The sequence below is a fragment of the Mytilus edulis genome, chromosome 13 (assembly GCF_963676685.1).
Source record: "Mytilus edulis chromosome 13, xbMytEdul2.2, whole genome shotgun sequence".
Taxonomy (NCBI): Eukaryota; Metazoa; Mollusca; class Bivalvia; order Mytilida; family Mytilidae; genus Mytilus; species Mytilus edulis.
Window position 1 is genome coordinate 27407596 of NC_092356.1, and position 10626 is coordinate 27418221.

Genomic DNA, 10626 nt, shown 5'->3' on the forward strand with positions numbered 1-10626 from the left:
TTATTAAAACAAAGTATGTCAATAAAGGTTTTGATTTTGTTAATATTGCTGGTATTTTTAACGACCATTCTGTTAAAGAACAAATTCCTGGATATTTTGATAATACTGAGCTCCCTCTTATTTGTTATATTTACAAGAAATCTACCCGGAAATTTGTGTTTAATTATAGCCAATTGTGTAAAGATGTTAATATCATTGAAAATACACCTACTTCATGTAATTGCAGTAATTCCGAATATATTTATGGACCCATTTCCCATGTTATAACAGGAGATATTAACATCGTTCAAGACCAAGAGTTGAAATTATTCCTCAGTAAAGGACCTTAATATCGTCCCCCGTCAAATATTAATTGGAATGAGTGTCGTGATGTCATCCACGACTCACTCCGTACTTACTGTTTGAAATGGATAAAACGGGAAAAAGCTGACAAAAAATCTTTGGACTCTTTTTTTAATTCAGTAATAAACATTGTTGATATACGTATACAACATTTTAAAGAACATTTTACTCTTAACAATAACCACTATAAACCTATTTCTCGTATCAAACATAAACTAAAAGAACTAGCCAAGGAATTTGTTTTTGTCCCGGCCGATAAAGCTGCTAATAATATTATAATGGTTTGGCGTAAATTTTACATTGAGGTATACAAAAAGAAATCAATAATTCACCAACATTCCAACTGACTCCATTTTCAAAAAACGACATCTGTAACAAACATAAACTTTTAGCTACCGCTTTACAAGCAGAACCATAAAAAATGAAAGTCCCAACTCTGTATTGGCTTCCGATACAACACAAAACACCTTACAAATATAGATTTATTTCGTCTTCAAGCCATTGTTCCAATACTAAATTATCTTTTCTCCTTACCAGTACACTTGGTACAATCAAAAACCTGATAATAAATTGTTCAAAAAAGGCCTTCGAAAATAGTGGAATTAATTACTTTTGGAGTGTCAAAAACTCGTTGAAAGTACTTGATAAATTGCATGCTTATATCGGTCTTTTATGTCATTTTTTTAGTAGCAATAAACAAAAAAAACTATGTCAATTGGACATGCTTTGATACTATATCTGCCCTTGAATTTTTACTAGATAATTTTTTTGTTCGCTTTGGAGATTCCGTATATCGTCAGGTTATCGGAATTCCAATGGGGACTAACTGTGCACCACTTATTGCGGACCTGTTTTTGTATTGCTATGAGTTACAATTGATGACAAAAATCAGCAAAGACCCATCGAAACAACATCTGATACACAAATTTAATAATACTTTTAGATATTTGGATGATATTTTGATATTGTCCATTCGTTTTTGATACGTTTTTTTATTTGATTTTGCCATGTGATTATGGACTTTCCGAATTGATTTTTTCTGGGTTCAGTATTTTTGTGATCTTACTTTTTAGCTCTCAATAATGTCGACTTCATTATGTATACTAAAGAAATGTATCCTGTTGAACTGACTTTAAATAAAGCTAATACTAACAATGACCGCTGCCCTTTCCTCGATCTTGATATATGTATCATTAACAGAAAGCTTAATACTTAAATTTATGATAAAACAGATGATTTCTCATTTCCTATCGTCAATTATTCATTTTAGATGGTGACGTTCCCTTGTCACCATCTTACGGTGTTTATATATCTCAACTTGTACGATTCGCTCGTGTATATAACAATGTTTTAGATTTTAACGAGAGAAATTTATGTATTACTGAAAAAATATTACACCAGGGTTTTCGATATCACAAGCTAGTCAAAGCATTTACTAAATTTTATCATCGGTATAAAGACATCATTCGTAAATATAGCTCAACATGCAGACTTCTTATAAGTTCAGGTATTTCACATCCTATATTTTATGGAAATATTCTTTATAAAGCACAAAAATGTCAGTATTTACCTCAGAAGCAACAAAAACTTTACATAGACTTATTAAGAAGGGTTTAAGGTACGATACTGTTGTCAGGTCATTAAAGATTGCATATTTTGGCGTTAATATTGATTCACTTATAGGGTCTTTGCATCGGAACTAAACACATTTATTATTAATAAACCAGTTGTTGGCATGACACGGGTTATGTTCTTCTCATATATGTTATGATGGTATGATACTAAACCCCTCACAGGGAGGATTGTGTCTGATATTCATATGATGAAGACATAATTTTTCAATCAGTTTAATTGAAGTCCGGAGCTGGCATGTCAGTTAACTGCTAGTAGTCTGATGTTATTTATGTATTATTGTCATTTTGTTTATTTTCTTTGGTTACATCTTCTGACATCAGACTCGGACTTCTCTTGAACTGAATTTTTATGTGCGTATTGTTATGCGTTTACTTTTTTGCATTGGCTAGCGGTATAGGGGAGGGTTGAGATCTCACAAACATGTTTAACCCCGCCGCATTTTCGCGCCTGTCCCAAGTCAGGAGCCTCTGGCCTTTGCTAGTCTTGTAATATTTTAACTTTTAGTTTCTTGTGTACAATTTGGAGTTTAGTATGGTGTTCATTATCACTGAGCCAGTATATATTTGTTTAGGGGCCAGCTGAAGGATGCCTCCGGATGTGAGAATTTCTCGTTGCATTGAACACCTGTTGGTGACCTTCTGCTGTTGTCTGCTCTATGGTCGGGTTGTTGTGTCTTTGGCACATACCCCATTTCCATTCTCAATTTTATTTTGTACAAAATATTAGGGACATCTACTAGTATCAGAAAATGTCTTCAGCACGTCCGGAATGTAACAATTGTTTTCATTCGTTTATTGGGGGGGGGGGGGATGATAAAGTCGAGCGTTTGATTTTGCCAAGATTGAATGGACTCCCCTTTTTTAATTATTCTAGAATTCGATGTTGTTGAAAACACTTTTTTATAAATCAAATTTTTAGCAATAGCTAAGCCTTGGGAATGAATAACATTTAACGGCATAAATAGGTTTCGTAACACTTTAAGATTGTTTTGTTGTGAAGTCGTCGTCATCTTACGCAGGTGTAAAGTTTGTAAATAAAGGCGACACCAGTTTACCGATTTTTAAATCACGTAAATCGATTAACAAAAGAAAAATCAACGTAACAAACGAAACATGGGGGAATAGCATTAATTAAAAAAAAAAACGTGTGAGACCGCGTGTGTCGGAAGGGTAACAAACTTTAATGTAGATTGCTGTTGTCTGTTCTATGGTCGGATTGATGTCTCTGTGTGTGTTACATTTTAACGTTGTGTTTCCGTTGTGTCGTTTGTTTTCTCTTATTTTTGCGTGTGAATTCACATTACTATAAGATGTGTCACGGGTTTTTGATGTTATGTTTGTTATTCTCATTGGTTTTTGTCTACTGCTTAGTCCGTTTGTGCGTACATGTGTCACATTTTAATGTTGTGTCGTTGTTCTCCTCTTATATTTGATGTGTTTCCCTCGGTTTTAGTTTGTTACCCCGATTTTGTTTTTTGTCCATGGATTTATGAGTTTTAAACAGCGGTATACTACTGTAGCCTTTCTTTGACATATTCCCCATTTCCGTTTTCAATTTTATGTAGTGTTGTGAAGAAATCGTCATCTTAAGCAGGTGAAATGTTTATAAATAAAGACAACACTAATTTACCGATGTTCAAATCACGTAAATCAATTAACAAAAGAAAAACCAAGGTAACAAACAAAACATGGGGTATCGCATTAATTCTAAATAAAGGCAACAGTAGTGTACCGCTGTTCAAAATTCATCAATCGAAAGAGAAAAAACATATCCGGGTTACAAACTAAAATTGAGAGAAACGTATCAAATATAAGAGAACTACGACACAACACAGAAACGTAACACATACAACACAGATTTTGATAATAACGATTCACAGTTTATTTCATCTTTTTTTAATGTTTTCAAAGAATACATAAATATTTCAAATTTAAGTAAGTAATTTAAAGCAAAAGTCATTTGATAGATTTATTTCCCTTAGTTGAAAGTGTACATAAGTATATTATACTTGAGCTACACACGAATAAAGACAACAGTAGTATACCGCTGTTCAAAAGTAATACATCGATTAAGCCAATTAATGTCTGGGTTTCAAACTATAACCAAGGGAACATATCAATTAATTGTAAGAGGAACAACAGAAACACTGAACCTATAAAGTCATTGTGTTAACCATTATTCAATGTGAAAATGACAAAAAAATCCTAAAATATGCTAATTTGAAATCCACCAAGAAAAAAGGTCACATAAAGGCCTTATCAAATCTTCCTCTTACATTAGTTACCTTTTTGAAAACCAAGTATCGAAATCTTAATAAATAATTTTGATTTCAGAGAATTCCGGTAAAATATCACTGTTATTTGGGTTTCTGAGTAGAAATGAACTCTTCTGTGATATCTTTTTGTTTTTCTAGTTTGACGTTTGACTGAGGGCACATGAGATATAATAACTGGCAGAAAATATTGATCATATAAAAGTAAAGTAACAAAAATACCACACTTCGGGTAAATTCAAAACGAAAAGTGCCTTATCAAATGGCACAATCAAAAGCTTAGACACATCAAACGAGTTGATAACAACTGTCATATTCCTAACTTGGTACAGAAATTTTCATATGTACATATAGGACCGGACTGTGATTTAAAAAGTATACTGAAAAATTAATTCAAACAAATTTAAAAGAAGACCTTTAATGCTAGCACCTTGAAATGTACATTTATATTTTTGCAATTGAAATTCACACAGGAGGAATTTCTACTAGATCACAAGATGGTATAAGTTCATTGGGCGGTATTTCATCTCTTATGACTATCTTATGCCACTCCGGTGCATTGTTAGCTCGAGCATAAAGATTTGGAAAGTGTTTGGGATTTGTAATTTCAAAGCGTCTTCCTGCTTTCCAAACAGCTACAGGTTTAATCAGTTTTGATATTTTTCTTAATTGAGACTGAGAATCTTCAAGATCGATGTCAACTTCGTCTATTTTCAACACCGTGATATCAGCTGTCTTTCCAACTGTCAGAGAACCAATCGAATTTGACCATTTAATTGCACGTGCTGGGGTATAGGTAGTTGCCTTGATTATGTCGACCAATGGCATGCCAGTATGCAAGAACTTCGACATAACTAATGGTAGATCGTATACCGGGCCATCGTTGTTTCCGGTATGCATATCAGTCCCAATAATATCAGGCCAAAAGTTTGCTTTTGCACAAATTTCGACGACTTTCCAACTAAAAGATCCTTGTCCATGGCCAACATCAAACAAAACACCTCTTTTACTAGCATCCAATACATCCGGGAAAATGGTATCCGTCTTTTCGTCCAAAATAGTGCTTTTATAAGCGTGGAATGTGTGAGTATAAATATCACCTGTGCGCATGTCTTTTGGGCAACACAACGTCGACGACTTTCCTGAAATATTATAATATAATTAAATTTATAAATGATAAGATAGATAAAGTGTCTCCTTTTTCTAAAATCTGTACAAATTACATACATTTACTGTTGCCTATAGATCCTTACCTCCACTCCAGTTGAACTTTGGTGGTAAGTTTTCTCATTGGCAATCATACAACATACCCTTATTTTCATATTCTATGACAACTACGATTTTCAGTTTATCTAACTTCATTTGTTAGTTTTGTGTAAATAACTGAACACATTGCACAAGGTCATGTTTTTCTGTTACTGTTTATGACGCTTTTATACTAACTCCATTGGATGTTGGATGTGTACTGATTGATAATTTAGTCTTAGATGCATGATCTGTTTTAGTAGTTGTAAGTTGGTTTGAACTAGCTGTGAGTAACTGAACTGCGAATACTCTCAGATCTGTGTCTTTTTTGTGTTTGGATGTACAAGTACCCTTCCACGTCCCCTTGTATTTGTAGTATTTGTATTTCATCCATCTGATGAGTTAAGCCTTTTTCAACTGATTTTTATAGTTTTTCTTATGTTGTACTGTTACACCACTGTCCCAGATTAGGGGAGAAGCGGGGTCCCACTAACATGTATAACCCCGCCACATTCTCTATGTATGTGCCTGTCCCAACTCAAGAGCCTATAGTTCAGTGGTTTTCGTTTGTTTATATGTTACATATTTGTTTATCGTTCATTTGTTGAACATGAATTATGCCGTTAGTTTTCTCGTTTGAATTGTTTTACATTTTCATTTTGGGGTCTTTTATAACCGACTATGCAGTCTAGGCTTTGTGTATTGTTAAAGGCCGTACGGTGACCTTTAGTTGTTAATTTCTGTGTCTTTTTTGTCTCTTGTGGAGAGTTGTCTCTTTGGCAATCATATCAGAACTTCTTTTTTTATGTATATTTGATGCCTGCTATTAACGATATATAAACCCTTGCATTTTACTGGTTTTTAGACTGGTACCTACCATCTGACTGTGTAGGCACAGTCGATAATGTATGATGAACCATAAGCGGTACTCCAGCTCGTTTTGATGCCTCAAGCGATCTCCTGAAATATTTATTCTAAGTTTTATTCCTGGCACGTAATGTTGTCAGTCTAGCGATATTTCTGGCATGTAGTGTTTATGTTAGCGTTATTTTTAGCATTGACATGAAACGAGAGGTTTAACTTGCGATAAAATCAGGTCCAACTCACCATTTTTCTTAAAATGTCCTTCCCAAGTCAGCAGTATGGCAGTTGTTATCAAAAAGTTCGTTTCTATGTAAATTGGGGTATGTTTTTGTTGCAATTCAGTGTTTTCTTCTCATAGTTGATGTGTTTTCCTCGGTTTTAGTTTGCAGACCATATCTGCTTTCGCTGAATCGATCTTTTAACTTTTGAACAGTAGTATACTACTGTTGCCTTTATGTATTACGGAGAAAAGGGTTTCGTACCATTTATCAGCAATCTTATGACGTAAGAGAACACTATCAGAAAAGAAATTATGATTGCTACTACCAGCACTTATGCAAGCGGAGATCAAATGTTTCTGAATATTCTGTAGATAAAACTAACTTCATGATAGATAAAAACTCTTTGCAACAAAGATTTTTTTTAAAGCCGTCAATCACTAAATACATTGCAAACATTTAAATATCGTATGGATTGGAGTTTTAATGTTTGTTCGATAAAAGTAATATATATCTCAAAACCAAAACAAACCGCAAAACATGCATTTATGTAACAATGTGTGTGCAAAAAAAATTGTAAATTTCTAAATAAATTGCAAACATCTAAATATCACATGAATTGGTAATATATTGCGGTCATTGATACCTTTCAAAATGTCATTAACACAGCATCAGATCATCGAGCACTGAATACATGTGAATTAAGTTATCATGCAGGGATAAAGAGGTGACACGTGCTTTACCTATTATATTATAAAACTACAATATTTTTTTACTATTTATAAATATCGAATGTCACTTTACGACTTTAGCCTTAGAGATTTGAAAAGTATAATACCAAAAACCCAACTCCAAGGAAAGTTCGAAATGGAAAGTGCTTAATCAAATGACATGAAAGGCTTAAACACATCCAATGAATAGAAATACAACTGTCATATTCAGGCATTTCTTTATACAGAAAATGGTGGATTGAACTTGGTTTTAAAACTAGCTAAACCTCTAATTGCTAAAGTTACCAGAAATACCAAACTCAAAGGAATTTCAAAACAAAAAGTGGTCAAACAAATGGAAAACAAATGCATTCAGGCATTTCCTTATGTAGAACATTGTTTTATAGCTAGCTAAACCTCTCACTTGTGTGACAGTAGCACATATTTTCATTATATTGGCAACAAATATTTCCCTCCGTATAATTGTCGGATCTCGGCGATTTTGCTATAGCTTCCTGGTATGTATTCAAAGTGTGCTTAAGGTTTGCGTTTAAAAGTTACCTATAGGCTTCTTCTTCATTTTTCCCGTCATTCGCAATTGTTTCAGAGAGTCGAACTTTGACACCAACTATCATATCCCTGTTAGCTTCTATACACTTTACACATCCTTCTACATTAACTTGGTTTAATGAATCAATTTCACCGCCAGGCGCTGTAAGAAGTAAAAAAATAACTGTCCATTATGACACAAACATTAAGTACCTCTTATGAGTCTTAAATAAATGGTCAAAAATACGGGAAAGTTATTATCCTATTGTTCTGCTATCTTTGTTGGTTTTTATTATATACTGTTATATTAAGGAAGCTCGCTTGTCATGTTTAAGAATTTTGGTAAGATTTTCGGAATCCTTTGGTTTTATCTATTTGAATGCCTTAACAAATCTTTCCCGGTGACCCCCATTTTTCTTTTTATAATTTTTTTACCAGCATAATGATAAGCTCTTGTTAAAGTCTTATGAAATTTTAATTACTTTTTAATAGTTTTTGAGGACTTAAACCTGTCAATGATAAAGCTATGAAAAGTCAAGAGAGAACATTTTCCTGCCAAAATTTCAATGGCTAATATCTCGAAAACAAGCACGATGACCTTTATATTTTTTTGGCTCTTTTGATTCCTTTATTAATCCCCTATGAATATATGCTAGTGTTTTGAAAAGTTAATTACTTTGAAACTGAGAAGCCAGCTCCCTTAAACAGAAAGTATCATTAAATTTTTTAAAGAAATGAATTCACTTAGTTATGAAACATACCTCCAGAGGAACATCCAGAAGAGGCTAAACCATGTTGAACTATGTGAAGAAAACATAGCACTCTTGTGTGACTTTTTTCTGCAATAAATTTTTTCAAGCCAGGAAAGGTCGATTCTCCTAGAAAGTAAATAACACTGAAATTATATCTAAACCAATAAAGTAATACGGTTTATACCAACATCCTGGTTTCTATTTAATTTATATTTGTTTTGGTTTTTTTAAGTTTGGCTTATCACCTGGTTTGTACTTACATGTGCAACATGACGGTGGACATATATTAAGCAGCCACTGCTCAACCTTCCGTGGCACTTTTGATCACCTCCATTTTTATTTAGGGTTCGTGAAGCTCACTCTTAAGTTTTCAATCTTTTGGTTTGTACACAGACAGTCGTCTGTCTTTTCAATCTTTTGTTTTGTATACAGTTGTTTGTCATCTAGGCCAGTTAATTTTCAACATATGGTTTTGAATTCTTGTGGGTATATTACGTCTGTCTTTGACAATAATAATATGGATTAAGCATATATGGATTTCATTCCATTTGTTTTTTAAAAGTACCTTTATCTAAAATGGAGGTTAAAGTACTTATGTCAGTAATCAATTTATAGATTTCAAGAAATATTTATAATACTTTCAGCAGAGTATTTAGCACTTTTAGAAAAACTTTTTATATCTATGAAAATGAAATATAAAGTAAAAGATAAATTCACGTTTCATTAACAATCTATATGTATATTCTATTTAATTACTCCACCATGAAATATCTTAATAAGTTTTAAGACCAAAATGGTAGTGCTTTCATGAATAATAATCAAAACCAATTTTTATTTCAAAAATACATACCAGAACTTCCAGCGTCTACAACAGTGGTTACTCCCCTGGATAGACAACTTTCGTCCGGATTAATCCCGAGAGGTGTCGCATGTTCGTAGCAATGCACGTGACAGTCGATTAGACCAGGTGTTATTAAGCAGCCCGTTGCGTCAAACACCCTTGCAGTTTGAATATTCAAATCTGTTCCTACTGCTTGTATTGTGCCGTTCGAAACTGCCACGCTTCCGGTAAAGTCGATGTTATTTGCAGGATCAATAATTCTTCCATTCTTGATTATTAGATCTGCTTGTGCCATACTGATAGAAATTGTACGATATCTGTATAGTTAAACGCTATCTATGTCGTACATGTATACACATTTTAAACTTAACGATCAGGTAAATTTATCTCGACCTATTTATAGATCGTTACAGAGTATTACATATTCGGGAAAGTTTGTTTCCGATTTAACATGACCAATATGACACTAGTGTTGACCTATGTACATGATTTTCTTTTCATAATTATTAAATATTCAATGTCTTTCTTTATGTGCAAACACTTAGCTTAATCAACTTTGGTCAAACGGGATAGCATGTCTGTTATACTGATTTATTGTTTCACAGTGTGATATTCAAAATTGTTAAATAGATATGCAAGTACAATGAAAAATCTATAAATACAAATAATATTAAAAAGAAACTAATATGATTGACATTGATAAATCATATGAACCGATTCTATTGTCATATATTGGAAATTTACTACAGTTCAAGTTATGCAGATTTTTTCACGAATTTTGATTTCTATTCATTGTTCTTTTCAATATAAGGTGTTTGTTGTAGAAAATCAAAAATAAAACATAGATGTTTATTTATACGGTATAAATGATATGATGAAATATTGATGAAAGTAGAGTTGCAGTACTCACTAACTGTAGTGCAATGTGTGAAACCTATTTTTTCTTGATATAATTTTTTTACGCTGTTTATCAAAAATCCCGGTATTCGCTATGATCTTTTCCTATTTTCGTGACGTAAAATCATCTAAAATACCAAGTTTATAGTTTAGAACACCAGATGCGCGTTTTCTTTATTATAATTTTAGAATCATAATTTGTACTTGAATCAAAACATTCATATAACGTTTGCTAAAACTGACTGAGGCCACCTACGCCTGGGGAAGAAAAAAAATTTGTTACATTTAATTTTTATATCTT

At 32.9% G+C, this 10626-nt stretch overlaps 1 protein-coding gene across 1 annotated transcript; it reads right to left on the reverse strand.

Moving 5' to 3' along the window:
- Window positions 1–4651: 4651 nt before the first annotated feature.
- On the reverse strand, window positions 4652–9809 carry LOC139502190 (deacetylase Oant_2987-like). The gene is made up of 5 exons (XM_071291609.1): window positions 9438–9809; window positions 8597–8713; window positions 7848–7998; window positions 6372–6454; window positions 4652–5391 (listed from the first exon to the last, which is right to left on the reverse strand). Exons 1-5 carry the CDS (start codon window positions 9721–9723, stop codon window positions 4715–4717), a joined length of 1314 nt encoding a protein of 437 aa, XP_071147710.1. The 5' UTR covers window positions 9724–9809; the 3' UTR covers window positions 4652–4714.
- Window positions 9810–10626: the final 817 nt, after the last annotated feature.

Coding starts and splice junctions, on each gene's coding strand:
- LOC139502190 (XM_071291609.1), bottom strand. CDS start 9,723: ATGGCACAAGCAGATCTAATAATCAAGAATGGAAGAATTATTGATCCT. Junction 7,999..8,596: donor TTCTGGATGTTCCTCTGGAG/GTATGTTTCATA, acceptor TACTTCTTACAG/CGCCTGGCGGTGAAATTGAT. Junction 6,455..7,847: donor AATGAAGAAGAAGCCTATAG/GTAACTTTTAAA, acceptor TAAATATTTCAG/GAGATCGCTTGAGGCATCAA.